This window comes from Rhyacophila brunnea, unplaced genomic scaffold (assembly GCF_057557595.1).
Source record: "Rhyacophila brunnea isolate RB1 unplaced genomic scaffold, BYU_Rbru_1.0 scaffold_10, whole genome shotgun sequence".
Classification (NCBI taxonomy): domain Eukaryota; kingdom Metazoa; phylum Arthropoda; class Insecta; order Trichoptera; family Rhyacophilidae; genus Rhyacophila; species Rhyacophila brunnea.
The window spans coordinates 39,694,602-39,719,740 of NW_028232752.1; the positions used below are offsets into that span (position 1 = coordinate 39,694,602).

The window sequence follows — 25,139 nt, forward strand, 5'->3', positions numbered from 1 at the left end:
AAATCAGTGAACACTCTACGATAATCGATTATTTCGAGACGTTTAACAGATGGTGGCATAAAGTTAGAAACCGTTATCAATTAATTGTGAGTTAAGAATAATACAATACGTATAATATATTATATTTAATGTATGTATTTGCTAAAAAATATTATAATGTACATATACTAATATCGATTCAATTAAATAGGTAGTAAAAAACGAATCAGTAATTTTATCCTACATTTATTAAATATCCTACAAATCACAAAACGTTCACTGGGGACTACAAAGAAGATGTATGTTTTTTTAAGCTTACGATTTCAAGAGTGTCACAAGTTTTTTCTGGCCACAGTGTAGTAGTAGGACATACCTGAAAAAGAGAGACAATGTATTATTAGACAATATATTGAATAAGTTTTATCATAGGTATATATTATCATAACAGTATTACGATATATTAAAAAAATAAACAAAATCATGATAACCCTAATAAATAGCTGGTACACGAAGAAAGATAAGAGACAAGCGTGGTTATTAGGAATTATTCGCAGGAACATCTGGGTCAGTAGCTCAATTAGTTACGATAACTCATTCAAAAAGCGGAAAATATAATATATTATGTTTGAATCTCACTTGGTTTAAGATTTTTTCAAGAATAATATATTCTTAAATATGTAATCAGACACGGATGTATTTTGAATGAAAAAATATATGCCGCAATGTAAGTTAGGAATATGAATAAAATAATTATTTAATTTTAAATAAGTATTTTAAATAGGTACCTACTTAATAATAATTTTAAAAAACATTTTATGACATGAAGTAAGAATTGTATAAAGTACGTGCTTATTATCGATGTGTTTTTAAGTTCAAATATGCATACATTTTAAGCTCTAGCTTTACTTTATTAACTGTAGTAGATATGGAAATGAGAGTAAAAACTTTTGAGTATATTTCACCGAAAACAGAAGGTGCATGTGATTGACATTCAAAATTAAAAAGACAGGGTGAACTTTTCAGGAACAAAGTGAGACTTTTAAAATTATTTCGAAAGAGAGATTTTTTAAGGAGTGAGAGGCACAACTTTTAAATGGAGAATAATGAGTATAATGCAGTGGGAAAAGAAGGAGAAACTTAATACAATTTGAAATAATGAATGTCAAAGGTTCGTATTTTAGATTTTTTATGGGTAAGTCTACATGCTGAATATCTCAACATTAACATATCATCATCATCAGCCGGGGTCAATCCACTGCTGGATGAAGGCCACCCCAAGCTTTTTCCAACTCTCTCGGTCCTGTGTCGTTCGCTGCCACGTATTTCCGCTGAACTTTACCAGTTCGTCAATCCAGCGGCTTTTAAGGCGACCCTGTGGCCGTTTCGTGCCCCTTGGGTACCACTGGATGACGGCATTTGACCAGCGGCAGTCCTTTCGGCGAGCAATGTGCCCCGCCCATCTCCATTTCAGCTGTTAGGCAACGTCTATTACATCGCGTACTCTTGTCTGCTTCCTAACCCATTCGTTTCTCTTACGGTCCTTTCGCGTGATGCCCAACATACACCTCTCCATGCCTCGCTGTATGACTCTTAGCCTTTGAACATTAACATATAATTTATGTTTAATTCTGTGAGTTTCTAAGTAGATTGAATAATATTATATTGTGTTGCATCATCGTTATATGAAAACAATACATAGGTATACTACAGATAAGATGATTCAGTATAAGATAAATTTTCACTTTAGTTCTTAATCGGAGCATGTAAGTATAATGCAGCGCGACTTTTATATCACGTCTTCTACGTCACGGCGGTCGTTTCTGGATAAAACCCATCGCCCACATTTACTTTCCTCGTTTACACACAGCGTTTACTTTCACAATAATACAGTGTGTCAAATATCGTGTGGAGATTTATTAAGATTAAATACCTAAACCTTTGTAACGGAGAAGAAATAGAAAAGCAAGCTTTTAATTCTTCTCAATAGTGCACAAAATAGAGTAAGTATCTTCAATGGCAAGTCAACACGCAAAGAGCACGTGAAGTTAGTTAGTTCCAGTGAGCGAAAACCATTTGACACAATAGTGTCAGCGCATGCAGCGCTGTGACGTAGAGGCTTGATATAAAAGTCGCAATGAAGGTCTCTATATGATAGAGGTTATTATCAAGTTGACATTTTTATGAGATATGGTTATTAGCAGGGATGGGTTGAGCCTCAAACCGGGCGGGTAATGTCCTCGTAAACGGTTCCAAAATGACGTAATACATATTTTAAAAAAGTGTCAGTGGAAGGAAGAATAAATTACCTAATCCAATTGCACAAAATTGAACGGCTCTGAGGGAGTACTGGACACAACGCGTCAAGCAACCAAAAATATTCAGTGATATCATAAATAAATTTGGGACTGTCGAGTCAAACAGTCTAAGGTTGTTTGCTATGCACACAACCCCTTGGATCCTTGCGTTGCACCAAACACAGTGACACCACTAGATAAACTAACTAACTATATCACCGCTACTAGTTTTGAGTTTTAAATTTAACGCAAATCATTAGCTCAATGATGCTGACACGGGCTGAACCACACTGGAAGCGGCGCACGTGGCGTATGTGGCACGATCGGCTTTTTTCGGCAGTTGCTCTGTGCACACGGCTCTAATGTTTATTTTATTTTTAGTTATTTACAGATACACCCCCGTCAGCACCGCAGACGAGCATATCTCATATTCATGAATATTTCTATAAAAAACTGTAAAACCTATTCGCATTCTTACCTTAATTTGTCACTCTTCAGGAATGAAAACCATGCCTTGCCCCCAGGGGACATTACTTCATACACAATTTGAAACACACGTATGCGAGGCGTGAGGTTCGACTACATAAAGAAGCTTTACCCCTAACTAATCTTAAAATAACGGTAAAATTTAAAAATAAAAAAACTATTTTTATTATTACCTATTAGGGTAGGCATTAGGATTTATATAATAAGAACCATAACTGGCATGCCGGTTAGATGAATAGATAAAAAAATAAATTTATATAATGTTTGAGCATATTTTTTTGTCAAAATTCGTAAAATTTGCGGTTTTATTACAGGCAAGATTTTTAATGTAAAAGTCAGTGGTCACGTCTTGAAGCCACGAAATTATTTGAATAAATAAATGAGCTTGTGAAAATTACGTGCCTTCAATTCAGAGCAGCCAATTTTCATGAGATAATGGACCATTTATTTTAATTTATTCAATTCAAAAGGCAATGGGTTCAATCAGTTTTTTCTCCGAATAAACCATGAAAGATAGCGATATTCCGAGTAATAAATGCCACTTTTGACCTCTATTATGTAACGAGAACTTTATGAAATACGACATAGATTATTATTCAATACTTACAATCTATGTAGTTGGTATAATAATAAATTTGGTTTTAAGAAAATTATCTCCAACTGAAAACGCCGAAATTGTAAACATCGATAGTATTTACTTCATTGAAGTTTAATACGTAACTACTTTATTAAATTACTTATCCGATTATGAGTAAAACGTTTATTGCCATCATATATTGATGAATACTAATAATAATTATTTCATTATTACTCTTATTTTTTTAATGTAAGTGGTCTCCACGCACGGCAAATGTAAATCTCAATGACGGATGTGCACATGGACAAAACCTTCATACATGTAAATTAACTGAGACAACCATAATAAAATCTGTTTTTTAGGACTAGAACTTCGTCCGGATAAAGATTCATACAAAAAAAATGAGTATTCGATTCATCTAATAGAAAAAAATATTTTACTTGTTCCAAATGTATATATTTACATTACCTTTTCAGATTAGTTTGCCTGAGAATAGAAAACCACCTAGCATTATATAGGTATATCATGTTGATTTGATATGATATTTTGAGACGAATTTTGGTCACACTCATTCCATTCGTGCGATTTTACGCTACCTCGACCAAATAAGACTTATTCCAAAATAACTCCAACTTTCATTTACGTGTATTTCTTTCGAAACAGTTTTACTTATCTAAAACCATTGATGACATAACATTTCAGCGATAAAATACAGAAAATCGTAATCATTTTACAGTGTGTGTGCACATTTTTAAATAGTATAATTTCAACATCATTTCCATATATTAGGTACGTCGCATGTCGGGTGAAATTTGTTGCGTGAGACACCAGCTGTAATAACAAACTAAAATGTTGCGATGGTGCGGGCACACGTTATTTATATAATAGTGTATCTATAAAGTCGTCGTGGCCGGCCCTCCTTCACCCTGCAGCGGTGCTACAAAAGCGATCTACGAGCTGCAGGTCTGACATGACGGGAGGCGCGAGAGTTGGCGCGAACTTATGCTTGCCCTATGCCTCAACGGCGTGACAGGTTGAAGTATGTAAGCAATACAATTGCATCCGACATGCGATACAACCCTATATGGGCCATGCATTTTCCGTAAGTATGTTTTTTTCTCGAAAACAGGCAATGCACGCAATTGTTACTGTCCAGCACTCTAAATATTATGAATGAACTATAAGTATGAGTATCATATAGATAGGATAAAGATTATTTATTTTGATTTACCGACCTACACAAGAGTAGCACCTATTGTCCGGCAACTTCATCTTGGCTACGCGGCAAATCTGTGAACTACGTACAGCTAATCGAACTTCCGGTTTCAAATTAGGAACGCCCCCAAATTTTTCATTACATTTTTGACACTTCGTATTGGACGCATCTATCAATTTACGTAATTTGAAGCTTTTTATATTCAAAAGATGTCTAACACAATACGAAATGATGTTCGAATTATTATCAGTAAACTTTTGATTTATTGCGAAGAAGAAAAAGAGTCGTATTTAAAAGGTGAGCCTATACAATACTTTCAACAAGCCCATTTTACGGGTTCCTGTCATGTCAGGTATGTCAAAATTCAGTGTTGTAATACTAGAAATATTTCCCCAAATACTGGAAATTATGTTTGTATACGAGTATTATAAAGTTATGTGTATCGTCATCTATTTTATTAATATTTTTAGACGTATAATAATTAAGTATAAATGATCATTAGTTAGTTAATGAATTGTCCTATTTTTTCCTAATTTTTAAAACGATAAGTAGGTACATATTGTTTTAAAATTTATGTAAGGTGGATATAATTTAATTTATAGAAAATTATTTTCACAGTATGTGTTTCTACAACAATTTTACTAAAAATACGATATAAAGACATCATTTGTAAATTATAAAACATGTGATTGGGTCATCAATATAATATTGAATATGTTATATCTTTCACTTCTACTTTTTTACTCATAATTTGTGTTATTAATAAATACCTGCAGCAATATTATCAGTTAATGTGGGTTCAATGATACATTTCCTTCCAAATTCAATAATTACACTGTAATAATTAACCTAATATAATAGTAATAATTAAGAGGTGAAATTATTTGAAAAAAAAATTCTATTGATATTTATTGAACAATAATTAGACTTATAAATTAATGTACTTATAAACTTACTGAGAATAGAATTGATATAAACTTAAAACCTAATTTCGCGGGATATGTTTTCTCAAAAAATGACAACACTGTGAAATATTCTATACGCGATAAGAGCGACTTCCTGTTGTTGCCTAAATAATGTTGTCGTACAGTACCTATTAACTACTAGTATCCTATGTTTTGAGTTGTTAACTGACTATTGTTGTTGACACTATTTCTTATAACGTTGGTACTTACCTATGAATACACATACTATTAAAAATCTGCATCATTCCGGATCATTTTTTCACCTATGGAAGTTGAACAGGGATCATCCAGTTGGCAATCCCTATACAGAAACAGTATAGTTACTAAAAAAAAAGAAAATACGTAAGGTAGGACTAGGCAGGTATGGACGTCGTTCAATTCGACCACACATAATGTTGTAATATGATCTAAGAAATAATAATAATAATATATTCAAAGCATTATTTTGTGATGCACGGCGTAGGAAGATTTAAATAATTGCATTGTGGTTTTGAATTAAATGAACTCCATAATAATATTACTATTATTGTAAACGTACGGTTCAATCATAGGTAGTTGAATACAATGAAAGATAGAAACAGTTCCGGGAAATTATCATGTTTCATAACTAATAATGACACGTTTTCCATATTACTTTCAATAAATTAACATTTCATTCTGTAAATTGCATTAGCTATATGCGGTTACAAAAATAATAAATCGCTGAATAACTTTACTATGATATCATCTGGTTTTAGTTTCTAGTGAATAATATAGTTACAGCTTTTATTTATTTCGCAAAAATAATATATATAAGTATATATGAATATAGTATCATATAGGTACCTACATAGTATACAAACATGTGGGTCTATTCTATACCTATCGAACACTAAATTGATAAATAGTATCAAACTTAGGGTAGGTTTGTATCAAAATATTAGCACTTATTGTAACAATTACAAGAAGCCGGTTTTTATTGTTGCAATAAGTGCGATATTTTAACAGCAGCAAGATAGGTGCTGTTAAAATATAGAACTTATTGCAACAATAAAAACCGGCTTCGTGTAATTGTTACAATAAGTGCTAATATTTTGATACAAACCTACCCTAAGTGTGATAATATTTTTCACTTTATCACTTTAGCGGTCGATAAGCATAGAATAGACCCAATGGGATGTAAAAGAAAGCCTTATTCTATGAAGATGGAACCTAAATGTAGGAAATTGAAGGAAAACAGTACTTCTGGTCTACTGATTAAGTTAGCTACAAGTCGATCTCTCGATTTTCCCAACATAAAACATCCTTGACTTGCCAAAGTTTTGCAAGCCTGAAGTTTCTTTTTAATGTTCTTCAAGCTTGAATAGTAAATCCGGTGGTACATACTGTTTGAAAAAAAAAACAATAATTCCACAACATCTGAACACAATCACTGCTGACCTGTTAATTAATATTTCATTACCCCATTTAAATATAATGTTAATTATATCTAATGGCCAACTAATCCAAATGCGCCAGTGGCAGTGTTAGCACGAAATATAATATAATGCCCTACACATAATGATAAATTCCATTGTTGCACTTGTTTGTAACCTCTAATACTGCCTTTCAGATATAAATTTGTTTTTGGATAGTAAAGTTTTTAATGTAGTTGAATTTATAGACATGTAAAAGTTAATAGTCTCTGTACTGTGTAGATACCTATTGAAATGTGAAAACCCTTGTTGATAGCGATAGGTAGCCTGCTTTGGCTTAAAGTTCTCTACCCGCGCGGTTTTTTATAAATGGTCATCTTAATATTATAAATAATAATGGTTGGACGTACCTGGCATATCAATGTTTCTTAACCTTTTTACATCCGCGGACAACAAAAATAAAAATCAAAAAATGTTTTGCGGACCATAAACATTGGAATAAAATAATAAATATTTATATACTTAATTGATTTTTTATTCAAAACAATTAATTTTGCAGCACAGTATGCTAATATAACAATATTTAAGTATATTAAAAAAGACAGAAATTAACAAGCCATTTCCGGAAATGACTTGTTCATTCGTTGTAAACCCTTGTAGGTGCACGAGTTCTGAAAGATATTAATTACTTGAAATTTAATATACGCTTTTAAAAATGAATAAGTGCTAACTATTTTTGAACTGCAGAAAAAATTTGTGGCCCACCCAAAAATCTTCGCGGACCACCGATTAAGAAACTATGGTCTATGTCTATATCATAGTACAATAATTGGCATGATGTGTCGTTTTACAGGCAGTTAGACCTGCAATTGTATTTTAATTTAAATGTTTTGGTTCCGGTACAAATCTTACGTGTTTAAATTGATCAATGCATGTAGTAATCGATTGCACAATCTTATACATTCATAACAAACACAAATTTCATTATTTTAATCTAGAAAATATCTTCACATTTAGTAATTTATATAATCGACTGATCTAGTAAATTTAATATAATGTCAAAATGCTGCAGTTTTCTGCAAATTAATATTCAATGTAGTGACTGTTAATTTAATTATTACAAAAAATGCATTTCAAGCAATATGCATTAATCTGGGTAGGCAGGCGAGACGACAGTCGCTAACTAAAAACTGGCGACCACAGACAATAATAATTAATACATTCACCCCCCGGATTTATTGCGCACGTGAAGAAAAGCGCACCTTAACCGATGATGGTGGGAATCCCACTACATTAAGCTTTTTTCGGACTTACTTTAATAATATATTTAGGATCCATATATTTTATTATAGAAAATAGAGTAGGTTTTCGTCGACGTCTTTAGTTGAGGCATATTATGTATAGGCAATTTATCAAAATATAATGAACGTTTGTATGCAAGCTATAAACGTTTTGTGAGTTTTACAAAATCAATATAATAAACGGAATCAAAACTTACGAAATCCAAACCGTCTATCTGAGGCAAAGTAAATTTTTGATTGTATACACAGGCAGTCTGAAATTGCGAAGCTTCACTAACGACCCGGGCTTGTAATTATCTCTGATGACAATCTTGAAAATAATATTTTCTGCCCCTTCATGTTTACTCAAGTTTAATGATATCCTTTCAATTAATTATCCTGAAACAGGGCGCATTCGACAATTCTTCGCTTCAAATTTATTGAGCTCAGAGTTGAGAGTTATTACAATAAGAGATGTCAAAAAATAATCCGATACTTTTTGCTTGATACGGATACCGAATATCGAAACTTTAATTGGAATACGATATTCGCATGTTTAGACTTATTTTTGTTGGACACCTAAAAAAGTTTCGCGGACAATTGTTTTTGATACGATAGGTACGAGTACCAGTATCGATTTTTTCTTTCCGTGCGGTACTAAAACGAGTACTTCTCTCGATATGATACCCCTAAATATAGTTGTTGTATTGGTGTAAATTAATGATTGACTAAATTCTGAATTAAAATATTGTAATAAAGTAAAATATATTACCCAAGTAGAAGATAATAAGTTATAAATTACTAGTTACTTTTTAGTCAGAGACATTGTCGTAGACGTAGAGTTATGTCATATTATGTATTCACATTAAAAAAATGATTTTTTAGAAACTTATTATCATAGCTGTTAGTATAATCGATAATTGTATTTTATAACTAGCACGTTCTGCTCACACACCACAACCAGTTGTGGTTGCGACAAGTCCGAGTGTTCATTGCACGAAATGTCTAGACATCAAGACTGAGTGTGGGAAATATGGGGGACCCGTTGTGTAACGCGGCTTGGACATGACGTTTTCCAGATATAACTATATAAGTATACAGCGACAATCCGTACTTTTGTGGCACTACTATCTTAAGGATTAGATCACCAGACCGGCCTTCCCAACCCTTCAGCCGTGCTACAAAAGCGCACTGGAGATCTATCATGACAGAAGGCGCGAGACGTGGCGATGGACCAATGGAATTAACGCAACCCTGCTTGTCCTATACTACAATGCTGGAGCGTAACAGGGTGAAAGTAAGTAGAAAGAACGTAGGTGTAACAAATGCATTGCATTTCACTTTCACGGAAGTAATCCCTCACCATTTGACGTAACCGGTGAGCTCTGACTGTGACTTTTGTTATCGCCATTGACGATCTAGAAACAATTTTCCGAGCACCCTTCTCGCCACGATCTTCACAATTACTCAGAATTAATGACACCCGCTTCCCGTGATTAGAATGGAATGCTATTTGTCACCGAGCGCGGGTCTACCCACCTGACCGTGACTGTCTCCAGGTATTCGAAGAGGGGGCTTCGTGAAAATAACATTACAAGCGTGATGTATTTATTGACATTTCGTGGGAATTATTAATTGATTTTCAAGGGTTGACATTTACTGCTAATTTACTGAAATACCCCTTTGTTGACAACTAAATTTAATACCATTTATAAATAAATATTATAATCTAGCAGCTTTAATTACTGAAAATAGATAGGACTAAATGGATGGGAATTTTTAAATATTTAAAAAGGGTTGCGATGTCTACAATATCTGTTTGTGAGTGGAAAAATGGTCAAATAAAAGAGTATAAAATGAGAAATACGAGTATAATATTAACTGAAAGGACTAAATATAGAAATAGGGAATTTATTTACTTTCAGAATACTTATATGAAATTTGCTCGGCAAAATCGATCGGCAGGAAAATCGGCTTTGTTGGATTTCAAGAAATCCCTGAATTGATTGAAAACAATACTTATGATCGAAAAGTAATAATGAAATGTAATCCGATCCTATTTTAAATGTGGCACTGTCAAACGCAGGCGTAAAACCATTTTTTTAAAATGTATATACCTATATAATATTGGAAACGACTTTATTATATTTTTTCAATCCCCACCTATGTGCAAAATGATTATGACCAGTTCCAGTTCACAAAAAAGGGCATTATTTATGAAATACCTTGACAAACTGCAACCATGGTAGTGTGTGTGAAAAGGGAGGTTCTGAATCCCAAACATTCATACGCAGAGAAATGGAAAGCATGTGCTTAATACGTATTATCATCAGGTAGAATAAAATGTCACCTACGTCACCAACATCCAACAACCTGATGAAAATAATTGTATTGCATCTGTAAACTTCTGAATGTAAACTTGGAATCTGAATCTCAAGTCATTAAAGATGAGACGAGACACAAATAAAAAATGCAATTTGAATAACATTTAACAGGAAGTTAGATTAATTTTTAATATACTCATTCAAAACAATAAATAATATTATAATGTAAGAAGTTCTCCTTATTTCCTTTATCGATCCATCGTGCATGGTGATCGCATCCCAACCGGTTCGTGCATCGTAAAGTGCAAAGTATATGGGAAACCCTTGGACCTATTGATTTGATATGTCTAGATGGAGGAACTATCTCTCAAATTCTGTAGAATTCTACCCGATCAAGAACCACGAGATGTTCAAAAAAGTGACCAAAGAGTAGTGCGGGCAAATCAAGAGGCCTTGACGACCTCTTGACAGTCCACGAGACTCTCAACTTACCTACGTCATGACAGAATCGGCGAAAGTATTTAATAAGGTTTAATGTAGGTACCTCTAAGACCAAAGATTGCCTAATTGTTAAAGCACATTTACCTGAATCCGATTGATACAGGTTCGAGTCCCAATCATATTCTTACGATATATTTTACTAATATGTATGTTACAGGTGTGTTCCGAATTATGCATATTCAATAATGATCTGTACATTGGTAATTCATGTGGAGTATGCATTGAATAAAAAATAGGTTAAATAAACACTACAGTCATACAAACGTTTGACTATTAGAATAGTGAATATAATTAGAAACTACAATAGAACAATAATAATTATCAATGATTTATAATCATTCAAATCAAGCTTCCAGCAAAACCGCACCTACTCATTCCTATGTTCTTTATGAAATCTTTTTTCAGAATCGTGTTTAATTAATTAAGCAAATTATTCTTACTACATCTAAGCACACTGGTATTCTATGTTACGCCGTTTCCCGTATTGGCTTTAATTCCGGCGCCGTTCACTTGGACGTCGCGACGGCGTGCACGGGCCGACGATGGTCGTTGTGACCATTAACGGAAACGGAAATGAAAATATAGGTAGCGCAGGAATCCTCAATAGTCAGTGGAAACCGGTTGTTAACATAAAACGTTACCTCGATCCGGAAGATAACGGACTATTATCACATTACTATTAAAATCGCCATATACAAAGATGTTATTTTTTTCAGTTGTATAGGTAGTAGGTATCTACTAAAATATTCTTGTTCTCATATTCTGATATTTAAGGTTTGTTTCCGCAAAAAACTTATTAAACGAGTGACTATAAAAATGAATATGTGTGTGCTGAGCATGCAGGTGGGTAGAAAAGATAATAAGTAAGTATATCTGTTGTGTTGCGTTCTTAATTATTATTGATTTAAATTATAAAAAATACTTTTCGCTTTAAGGTGCGAGAATTCACGGATTCAAATCCCAGATGAGTTCAAGGTATATATTTTAGTTGTTTTATTATTAATTTGACGTAGGTTAGGTACTAGGTATCTGTTATCAGTGCTATAAAAATAAATGATATAGATAAGTATCAAGATGGCCAGAATAGCGTTATTGGCGTGTAGGCTTGCTAATCGAAGTGTTTCGGATTCGATCTCGACTGCTGCCGATGCTTTCTGTTTTGGAGTCAATCGTGGCGCTTTTTCGTCACACATCACACTCTACTGTCAATATTCGAATACATGCGTAAAAAAAGTTTCACTTCAATAATAACGAGCAAATAAGCGTTATACAGAAAAAAAAATAAACTTGATTTACTTTAGCGAACCGTTTGATGTTAGTGTCTGTAATAGAACTGAAAAGCAACGCTGTCAACAAACGCTGTCAACAAACGCGAAAACAAGCGACATTTTTACGAATCACGCTAATTTTCCCAGCGAGTGAGGGCGTGTTGGAAAAATTGGCTGTTTCTAGCGATCTATTTATTACATTACACCTATCGATTCATCCATTTGTAAATTACAAATAGTTACAACATAAAACTGCTAGTTGCAATGTGAATGCGTCTCGTTTATTTATTTTATACCGTAGGGCGTATGTAGGTATACGAAATTTAAAAACCTAAGTACCAGAAGATACAGGTTGCAGCTAGCCAATTTTTATTCAAAATTATTTTTTATATCATTAATTAAATAATTTGAGTTTTTTTTATAATTGGCTCCACAATCCGATATGGATCTTGGCCAACTCACGAGGAGAGTTCTTAAGAGATTTTTTTTACGAGATGCAAGTAGTTGTTTGCCATTTTTCAAGCTATTAGATCTAAGCTCAGGGTCCACGCATTGAAAAATAACATGTGAATTTTCCAGCCACAGCACTCGAACCCGAACGGACAGGTTACCACTCGTCACATCCCTGGCGAGATATACAAAGAATCTAATAATGACTATTTTCAATTTTGTAACCCAAAGCATTAAGAACGAGTAAGATAGAAATTTGCATGGCCTGTTTTTCTGCACGATAGAATCAAACAACGATAAATCATTAATATTTTAAGTCTTGATAATGGTGCGAAAGCTACAATAATAATCGCCAAAAGTAAAATATGTAGTAGGAGTGGTTACATATATGTAGGTAGGTACCTAGTTATTAAAATATTATAGAATTGAATTAACTTGAAACATATTAATGTAGGTACATTTTTATATTGCTCGCATAACTTTTGAAGGATTCTAATATTAACATTACAGATCGTTTCATTATGTTTTAATGTTAGTAAATTAAAACGAGTAAGTACATAATTATGTATTCTACTTACGTTAACATAAGCTACACATTTTAATATGTAGTTTTCGCACGATTTTACTATAGATAATTCAAGCGTTGTTACCTGAATGCCAATTATTTAAATAAAAAAACGGAAGTCATCTAAATTAATGCACAAACTTTACATAATATAAAAAATATGACAAAAACTCCAATTAAAAACATTACAATGTAAAGATTTTAAAATTCGATTTAAATCGCAGTTTAAATCCGCCCACAATTTTTAATTAAAATAAAATACACGATTCCAATATCTATATAAAAACTAAGATAATAAAGTCATATATCTTTCAGATAAGGCTAGCAATTCATCTTAGTAAGCTGTTTAAGATTGTAGTCGGCAAAAATGGTAAGTCAGAAGATAATTGCTGTGATGTTACTTTCAAAATATATTATGCTCCCAGACTGTAATAAACTTCTGGAAGAGTCGTCCACAATGGCAATAAAACACTTTGCGTCCAGGATGGCCATAGTTGGATCCATGCCCTGCGAATAAAACTTGACTGGGCGACTCAGAGCTAGGATTTCTGGGTATTATTGTCCCCCATCGACGCTGCCCATAAATCAGGGCGGCCGCACGCTACCCTCTTAAACTCCCTTAGCCCCCCGAGTTGGCACCCCTCCCGGCCCGCTGATCCAGTAGTCGCGTGACCGACCAGGCTAATTGATCAAACGCTGCTTATACATTCAAAATGGGCCTCTTATGAAACGAGACTTGAAAGAAAGCGTAAGAAGATGTTTTGAATCAAATATTGCAATAAAAGTTAGTGCTTACTTACTCTAACCAGCTCTTAGTACAGAAGAAAGTGAAAAACACAAACGGTATCGCGTTAAAAATATCGGCCAGAAGAGCCAAAACACTCTCAATGTTGATTCCAATCGGAATTCGTAAAATTTATGGTTAAAAAATCTATAATTTTCTCCTATTTTCATTCTGAAAGGAATTTATTAAATTCTCGGGTAAAAACGTTTGGCTGAAAGTGAATCTCGTGACTTTCATTCTGAACTATGTTTGTTAAATCCTGGTGTAAAAATGAGTAGTTCTTTGGCACCAAAGCATAAAAGGGTTCGCCATCAACAATGAACATACGTATAGTATATATTTTAATTATGGGCTGAATTAAAAGAAAATTTTCCGGGCCGGTCTCAGCCCCTGACGAATGAGTGTCTTAGCTTTCGAATTACAGTGAAGTATCTTGCAGTAGAGATATAGATAATAACTTTTTAAACTACAAAAGCTCTGGAAAGTTTTATAGAGTTATCTGTCAGGTGCGATGAGAATGTTAATACGAGAGACGTTTAATTACGTGTGCGGTGAAAAAGCTATCGCGCCACCTGCCAGACACCTCCGCGAACAATAACAACACAACACACCGTGAAAGTTTTTTCACTCTGACAGAATAACAGCATTGGCGTGAAATGTTTTCATTAAAGTCAGCTGGGACCGACAAGTCTGGCTGACATGACGTGATACAGTGTTCAGTTTTTATAATTACTGTTTTAAAATAAAAATATAGTATTTTAAAAGTCATATGGAAAGGTGCGAAAATTGTAGAGTAGTTTTTCACGTGCTGGTTGATTGTACGTAGTCTCATTCTCATACAATAAAAAAAACTAACATTACAACAGTTTGTAAACTATACAAATGCACGTGACACGTGACACTCGTACCCATTGCTATAAGTAATATAATGAAATAACATTTAGTCAATCCATATTGTACAAAATTATAGTTTTTGGAACTGCAACATGTCATAATGCCCAACGATAGTAGTGTTGTAGCAGTAAAACAATCACATACATATATATATATATATTTTAACGTCACTGGGAATCGAAGCAATCGGGAAATAGATAATATTTCATTACATAACTGGATTTATTAAATAAGAAATAAGGACCTTGAGATAATAATTAATATAAGTATCTATCTATTAAAGTTTCCAAAAATTTACTTTTTTTTACTTAATTTATAAAATAACACTTTGCCACATAAAAATATCGTTTTTATCGTGTTTATTTATCAAGTAGGTACTTATCCGCGATAGCTTAGTCTGCGAAATATCTAAATTGATGTTTAACTTACTGTTAATACCTTTATTTTTTAATTATTTCTAGAAATTATAGACTACCTATTCTTTTTTCAACCTACCATATACGTACGATGAAGCATTTTCGAATGTGGGGGTTGCAAATTCTGAAAAAATTGTAATTTTTAGACAATCAATAGGTATGTTAATTTACTGTAATATAAGGCTCGTTGGATTATCCCGATGTAGATCTGGTCACAGTTGTTTGTTGTAAATGCTGTTATTTTCTAACGATTGGTTTGCTTTTGACTTTTCTATTTGAAAAAAATTTATAACATAGGAAAAAAGTGAAAGTATTAAATACTTCTGTATTTATTTACCCACACCCTAACGCTTTAAACTTTAAAGCATTTGAATAATAATTGGTTACATTAAAATAACATTGTTTTGATAGAGTGGATGCCTATTTTGGTTTTCACCATTTTAAAAACTAGATATCATTCTTCTTCAAACCTTTATTTCAAGTTACTTTAACAATTGTGAATTTCAAAAAAAATAACTATATTCGCGAAAATTTCAGAAAAAATGTAGGATTTAGAATTATAACTATGTTGAGTAGGTACCTAAATAATTTAAGAACAGAATAAACCAGGTTAATAACCTTATGTTACAAAGCTTGTTACATGATTAATTGTGTGTTATTTTGTCAATATTTGTATACTTACATAGTTTAAAATAAATAAATGAGCTTTACAAAAGCTTCTTTGTAATTATTAATACTGCTATTATTTTACAGTAAGTTAGCAGAAAATTATCAAAATCTTGTTGTTCCCTAAAAGGATTCAAAAAACCTTGAAAGAACATCGGCATTATTAAAAAGCAAGGAACTTTCAAAGGCAGAACTGATATTCATAATTAATCTTAAAACTTTGTGATAGAATTTTAGATGAAAGTGGGCTCATTTTCTGCTCAGCTGTTAAAACTCAGATTGGTGAATAGGTATTTTTGTTTTAAGTAAGACGGTTAAAATACTTTAATGAAGTGGTATTCCCTTGTAAGATTATTTAATTTTAAAAATGATTATTTTGGAAATTTATTATAATAAGGAAACTTACTACATTTTAAGTTGTCTTCAAGCAATTATTTCAATTAGGTACCTACCTATTGAATGGTGAAACTTATACTAAAGGATTTCAAAGTGTGCGCCCCGACGCCCTGGCGCGCCGCGCTCAGTCGTTAAGTATTTTAATTAGTTTTAAATTAATACTTACATGAATTCCCAAAAGAACAAGCAGTTTTTTGAGAGGACGGGGAAACAGGGATAATAATTAATGTCGGACAGCTAATTGAAAAATATAGGGAAGTAAAGATTCCAATGTATATTTCAATGTTAGTATAGACTTCGGTTGCGTGAAATGAAGGTGGAACATCCCATCAGAGATGGGTGTCCTAGCTCATTTGATCAGTATCATAAAATTTATGTATACCTACACCGATGGCGGCTGGTCTATTTGGTCATTTGGTCAATGACCCTCCAAAAATAAACATCTTACAATCTATGTAGGTTATAATCTAAGATGTAGGTACAATGTATTATAATAATTATCAGCTAACACGTCAAGGCGAGACGCACAAGGACGGACGAACTGTGTGTATAAAATTCAAACAAACAGAATCCGCTTGGTCGCTATACTTTGGGTCATTTTGGAATACGCCGGGATAAAATATTTCTAATATTTCTCTTTCTCTCTCATTTTCCATATGTGAAACGGAGAAAGCACACATTTTGCCAGTCTTTTTTTTAATTTGTTTTTACGCAGCATAGGCAAGATTTTCGTCATTGTCCGAGAAAGAGATAACAATACATTTTTCAGTGTGTTAAAGGAAACAGGTATAAAACGTTGTTCTGTTATTAATTATTATTGCCTCGCGATTTCATCGAGCATGTTTTGTTTTACCTACCAATTGTTTCAACCGTATTATTTTTATCTGGTTAACCTTTTTATATTTTTATTATTTCAAACTTCCTATTGTTGTCTGAAAGTTTCATATGCAATGTCATTGTTTGTTTTGTAATATTATAGTACTCTACCAAAAATAGCTTTTTAGTTTAGTTTAAATACAACCTTTGACTAAAACGCATCGACTGCATTCATTGTGTTAAACAGTTAAACCATTGTATAAATGTTACCCTTTAAAATGTAATCTGCTATAGGTATCAATCATAAAAGTAACCTTCTAATAAAATCAGTGGAAATATAAAAAGTGTTTATATATAAATGATCCCGCCATTTCATAACAGTACACAACACTTTTTCTGATAGTGACAGTTTAATGAAAAATGAAGCTAAAAAGCTACGGAGTTTTTATTAAATATTTTTGATTGTTTGATGTGAAAATATACATTTTTTTGAAGGGTAAGTAGGTACCTATCTTTTCTATCTAACTATCTAACAATTTATAGCACTTCTTTTATAATGTTTAAAAAGCCAGTTTGCTATACGTCTTTTAAGTGTACAACGAAAAGGCAAATTAAAATAATATAAAATTATTTAAAACTGACCTCCCATATTATCTAGCAAAGAGCCGCCAATGACCTACACAAAGCTCATCCAGAATCAGAGATGTTTTATTCGTCAGTTCTAAAAGTGATAAAGGTGTGAGAGAGGGGTGTATTCTATATACGCTCTTGTTTAATATATATGGGGAATATAATATAATGAGGAAAGCAATTAATAGAGCAACACTTGCGGGGTATTAAATAAATGGTCAACGTATCGATACATTGAGATTTGCGAATGATACGTTCATTACATCTAATCAGAATAAAATGGCAGAGCTATTTCGCAGAGTAGAGGTGGAAGGCAACATTTAAGGACTTATACTATAGAACTATAAGCAGACGAAACAGGTCATAATCGTTATTAAAGTATGTTGTTTAAGTACCCATCTACTACAGATTCTGTGCTGTTTAGCAAATAATAATATTACCTGCCTAAGTACGTACCTACATAATATGAGGGAGATAAGAGGTTTTATCTTATCTGTAGAAGAGAGGTTGTGATCGAAAAATCTCGTCCCGAGAATTCCAGAGAACTAATTCTACAATTTCAAAATTTCTCATTTCTCGAGAAGTCAGTCATTAATGCGAATTTCGAATTAAGAAATTGTTACTAGGCAGAAATAACGAAGAGTATTTTTAATGCCAACGTCAATCTGAAATGCCAACTCTAAAATACCCTGGGGGAAAGAAGCACTAGACTTGGAACCGGAACGGAATCTATGAAATTCGCCGGTGAAAAATAAATGGGAAAAAAGTATTAAAAAAAGGTCTCATCTTACAACTGGAACAAAATTTAAAAAAAAAAGTAAGAAAGATAATTCCCGAGAATTCTCGAACAATATTTCCAAGCCTATCTTCGGTATAACAAAAATGTGAGTAACGGCAGATCATTTTATGAGAACAAGAATACATGTTATTTTTGCGGGAAGACATCTAGTATCTATGATAGATTATAATCAAAACATACTGTATTTTTTTAGATTCAAAAGTCACATGCATTTATGCTACATAAAGCAGTATCATAAATATTTCAAACAAACAACTTTCAATTTGACCTCCAATTCGACACGGAGTTTTTTTTTTACATTTAATACCATTACAATGATACCATAATTTACGCAAATTTATGGACAATACGATTTAATTTTGTACGTCTTTGTCTGCTGAACTTCAAACATTTCTCTCCTGTGAAATAATAAAGGAGCTTTTAAAAGGAGATTTGACGATAATAATTTTAAAAATAAATGACGTAACATTATTTCCAACAATCACTTTTTATGTAGGTACATAATCTGATAAAGAAAGTTTAACAGGGTAAAAAGTGTTGGGTAAAACGGTGTTTAATGTATGTATAAAGTGTTATCGAGTTTGTACTCCATTAACCAAAGTCAAACAGAAAATATTCTAAAGTCAAACTAAAATGAAATTTCGAAATCACAAAAGCGATTTACATAATATTCTAAATTAGAGAAAAAAGTTCTAGTCTTCGAAATTTTAACGCTAAAAAATAGAGTAAATTCATTTTTTTTATATATATTTTATTCTACGTTTGCAATATATATTATCAAATTAGTAGGTACTTACTCGTTGTAAAAATAATTTACATTTTTGCAAAATTTCAATGAAAATGTTTTGGACTTGTTCATTACAAAATATTGTAATTTAGATGGGGACGTAAATACTTACTACTAGCAAGTTGCTACTGTTGACAATTTATGCGTAAGATACAGTTTACATTTTTTAACAAAGATAATATCCGCTCGTCGTGGACCGGAGAATCTGAAAAACTTGAGAGGTTTTGGGTGGCGAACCAGGAGGAGAGTGGGTAAATGAAGGAGCTTCCTGGGTGTAGTCTATGCTCTGCCCTGTGATAGAAGCAGAAGACCACTATGGGTGAAGAATATTGGTTACTCAAAAATTATTACATTTCAGAATGGCCACGATTCTCATCAGCAAAGGAACGACGGACAATAGTAAGTAAGCACTAAGCCGGCTCGCACATCACAATTCGCCTTGTGTGCCTAACGGCCATAAATCAAAAGTTGACAAAATTTCGACGAATGTTGCATCGTACATCCTCGCACATCTGCCCAGCGGCAAACGTCAAACACGAAAAAAGAGAAGTCTCTCGTCTGCCATTTTTATTGTGTTGATTGTATGAACAAACGTCAAACGCGGCGGCGTGAGCGAGCAATGACATTGTAGACAGAGACAAAGACAGAAATGACCGATGGCCGCCAGCTGTGCGCTTGCGCGGAGGCGACATTCCCGAGATCGACATGCACGCTTTGGCCATTGCAACTAGACGAATGTCGCAGGGTCGCAGAGTTGCAGTTGCATCGGCCAATCTGCGAAGGTCCATTTGATAACGTTTGTTTCTTGGTTTACGATGACGTCACATCGACGAATTCGTCGTAAGACGCATGCGGCGAGTTCTGATGTGCGAGCCCTCTTATAGGTATACAAGGTCTAGGAACATTCTTTGTCCACCAAGAATAATATTCCGGAGAGCAAATAATATGTAAATTTCTCTTAAAAGATTCACCGAACACTTAATTCATGATAATATAATATAAAGTCATATATAGGTATAAAGTCTAAAACCTCATCATATGATGAATGAAACATGTGTCGTAAAATAATTGTTATATGCAGTAAATACCAAATGACAAATACATCAACAAACCTTCTTCTTCGCATACTGTCTCGTAACTGAAAATAATTATCATCACTGTTATTAGAGTTTGCCGACAATCTACATCCATCATGCACTGATTTAGTTGCGTATGAATGTTACCAAAACAATACTGCAACGTCGGGGCACATGAAACAAAGTATTATTTTATTTTGGAGACATTATAAATTCAGTACTACGTAAGCTTGATTTAAAAAAATATAAATTCGTGCGATTTGGGATAATCAAGGTTCGAAAAAGATCGATAGTCACCTCAAGTCAATACTATCTGCTCACAACTGATGTAGAATGTAGATTTATCTCGAAAATGTAACGCCACTATTATTTACATTTTGAAGCTACGAAGCCTTATTCCAAGCTTCTCCGTTGTCTATACAATATGTATAACTGTAAAATCGGGAATGGGGCGACTGGCCTCCGGACAATTGGACGCCGCACTGACGTAGACACGTGTAGACGAGGTATTTTAATCAGTTTCTATCTACTACTTAGTAGTTTGAATTCATTTTAGTCTTAATATAACGTATTCTTTATCGCGGATTGAGAATTACCATGCCTAAGGGTTTATATAAAATAAAAAAACTCTTTTTTCGTTGGAACTTAAACATATGCACGATTAAATCATTGTTTACGTCTGCATATTTACATTCTTACCAACTAGTAAATGATAATATAATCATTGAAGTATAAATAATAATATTGAATATTTTTTTTAAAGTACCTATAAGTACCTAACGTCTATTTGTTTTCAAATTCCGTGGCGTCCAGTTGTCCGGTGCCAAATCGTCCTAGACCCGTAAAATCGAATGTGTAATGCTGCTGTTTAAAAATAACTCTTTATATTCTTTGCCTAATAATAATTACTGAGGATGGTGAGCAGTGAATTTACAAGCATTGTCAACTAATTCCTTCCATCTGGAGCATCATTCCTGCGTTGATCATGTTTCTTGCGTTATTGTTAATTCAATCGCCCTCTTGATAGTATCGCTCCATCTGGAAGGCGCACGCCCTTGCACCCCCGCAACCCTCGCAAAAACCCTTTCGACACCACAGGGATCATTCTTCTCTCCAGGTTGCTCGAGTCTCTTCTCAGCACTGAAGAACGCGTCTCATACATTTAGCCGATAGACGTTCTTTGATGCCAGTGCCATATCTCGAATGTATCAATTCTCTTCCTATGTGATTTTATAAAGGTCAAGGATTCATCATCGAATAGGAGGATTGAAAATATTAACGTTTTAACCAATCTTTTTAGTGGTTTTTGTGATGCTGTGATTTTTCCATAATATCTTAGCGAGACGAATTATAACGTTCCTGGACATCGCTAATATAAAAACATTGTATAAATAAAAATATAATGACCACATGGTTCCACGTTACCGGTTTTTTAAATGCCTACAAGACATTACTATTAATACAAAAACAACGCATAGATAGATCTGTATCGTCTATTGGAAGTCGAAAAATGACAGTAGGTAGGTACCTATATGTACATATATGTAATATCAATCAAAAATATTAAACCCATATAGTAGAAAAAACAAAAAAGCTTTCTGTATAATAGTGTTTTAAAAAAAATCTAGCGTGTGTCGCTGTAACTGAATTAAAATCACAAAAGCATTATCAGTGCATTGAGCGGAACCAATCAGTATCGGAATTAATCTATTTTCAACTATTATATAATTTATACTTATCTTATCAGTATCGCGATACAGATGGATCGAGTATCCTTTATGCCGAGCACATTGTCACGCGATGTTGTTATTTATATCAAATAAGGTCATCTGACGACACGGATTTTGGGGGGGTGGGTATTTCTCACTTTAATTTATAGAGGTCAGGCGTGTCCAGCCATAAACGGACGCATAAGGCCGAAAACACATTCGGTTACATTCGTGGCAGATTACAATTAATTATTAAGGGTCGTTGCCCAACTCGGCTAAACTATTTTTATTTAATTCAGCGGTGCTTTATTGAAATAAGTTACCGGACAATTTATCACGTTAATGTTTTCTCTGCAGGCCGTCAGCGGCATGAAAGTGGAATTAAGCGAGGTTTAAATATTTATACGTTAGAGATAATTTTAATGTGCACTATTTATTATGTTTTATTAGAATAAAGATTAAGTAATGGGCCTTATGGTAGGATATCTCTTATAGCTGTCGAGGCTATTGCGACCTGGTTTCCACAAGGACTATTTTTTATCATACGACAAGAAGACGTCTTCTCATCTAAGCGTGTCCATAATAACATTTGGAATATTTGAACTAGAAATACTGTACATTTCAGGAGACACAACTAAGATTTTGGTAAGTTCTTCCTGTGACACTCCTAGCTCGAAAAGGTGCACAAGGTGGTCGAAACTATCAGGTTGATTCATAAATTGGCAGACACTATTCAGGCCCATAAGAAATTTTCATTGGTCAGCTCTTTGCTAAAGTGGTGATATTATGTTACGAATTCAAATAAATAATAAAAGTGTCTCTCGGTTTTAGGTACCACACAAGACGGACTGGGGTTATTTAAAAAAATACTCTTTCATTTTAAATATTAACAAACAGTATATATCTACTTACTCCGAATATTATCGTTTCGCCCACTCTATCCAGAGGGCGGCCTTATATTAACATGATCATGCATTATTTATGTTTACACTGCACTGTCTCGACTGCATCTACATGAGAGATTTGTGAGGTAATTGATGTTTTCAACATTATAACCATGGTAGGTAATATCGTGTAAGATTTTTAGTATGAATAATATTAATGATTGTTACATATTTAATCCGTTCAAAGAACTATTATTATAAACACAATGTAAAAAATACAGCTGAATATTTTCTTATTAGTATTTTGTGCCGTGTGCGAAGTCGGTTAACGCGATATTATTAATTAATAGGTATTTGAATTCATTGAGGATCCTGCATCAACATTAAAATTATAAATGACGATGATATAAAAATATAGTAAAGTATAGTGCCCCCAGTGTGGTGTAGTTGGTAGAGTGCCCGTCCGAGTTCGGTCTTATATCTGGCAAAAATTACTTGTCAATGTCTGTTTAACCCAGAGCAAAGACACAATGGGTTGGGCAAATAGCTAATAACCATGCCTCGTTTAAAGTCTTTATGACGTCCTATGAAAGACCGTATGCTCCGGTTAGAAACGATCATTATAATTCATAAAATATCTTGTATTCGTGAGAATAATTAAATATGACTCAAGTGCAATAAATTGTCAACGCTATACGGTGACTGTAGTTATAGATTATTTGTGTTTATTACTAATGGTTGTATTAGAAACATTTCGTCGATATAATACAATATTTTTTCAAAACCACTGTACGCATAAGGCCTCCCGAGTCACACTCAAGAGTGACCGAAACCATCCCCGCATAACAAGGTTTCAATAATTTTAATTACAAATAGTTCATTTGAAATTTTAATGATTGTTGACGATTGATGAAGTGCCCATCTAATACGTTTACGAAGTGACATGTGTGTGAGATTGTAAATTAAAACGGTAGGTATACAATTATCAATGTATGAATATGAATTCTAATGGATTTAAGTTTTGTACAGTTCCATTAGAATTTAAATTCAAATTCCATTAAGTACCTTCGGTCGATAGTATTAATAAAGTATGAATATGAATTATGTTTCATAAATTCCATGTATGGTTACTTTTAAACATCTGTTTTCTTTTCTTAGTTTTCTTATTGCAATCTAAAGTTACTTAATAAACGCGGCCACGATATAATGTGTGTCATATGCTCCAAAAATAACATATGGTCACGCCACTTGGCTTAGCGGCTTAGCCTATCGCTATGACCACGCCTCCAGTGATATGAGAACTTAAGCGAGTAGATCACTTTTGTAGCACCGCTACTTGCTACTTCCGCTGGTGGAGAAAGATCAGCCATGGTAACAGCGATACAATCTGCGCCACTTTGCTTAAGGGCTGTATATATATACGAATAGAAGACGATTTTTTAAATTTTCATTAACCACATTTGATAATAATACTACCTACTTCTTACATGATTAGGTTATCGATAAACTGTCTAAAGATGCTTTGTTCTATGTATGGATTCAATAAGAAGTTAGTTAGAAGTAACATTAAACAGAAGGGTATCGATAATAGACTATTGTCTTTAACAGAAACAATAGAATAAATTTCACTTTGATAAGACGCAGGTTTATACAGTTAGATTGGATAGCTCACCGTATAAGGGATCGTAATGAATAGGAACATAGCCTTCTGCCTGGTGTTTTTCTCCCCCGGAATCCCACGTCGCGCGTCTGAAGAGTCCATGAAAACATTCGCGTAGAGTTAGCGTAGAAATCATTTCACGCAGAGATTCATACTGGTTGCAAAACTCTGTAATTTATCTATTTTACAATAATAATATACACCATTAATTTATTCAGCCCAGGGTTTATGTCCAGATATTTATACCGTTACCCAAATAAGTGATAGTAGAAGTAATATTACTCTAATATTCTATTGAAGGCCTCCATCTTAGAAGCTTTTCC

At 33.4% G+C, this 25,139-nt stretch overlaps 1 protein-coding gene across 1 annotated transcript in view; it reads right to left on the minus strand.

Moving 5' to 3' along the window:
• The window catches only part of LOC147079194 (uncharacterized), a 766,028-nt gene that overhangs the window by 198,326 nt on the left and 542,563 nt on the right, over positions 1 to 25,139 (minus strand). Inside the window, exon 2 of the mRNA XM_085954485.1 lies at positions 299 to 352. Within this exon, the coding sequence (XP_085810611.1) occupies positions 299 to 352 (54 nt within the window). The remainder of the gene's footprint in view (positions 1 to 298; positions 353 to 25,139) is intronic.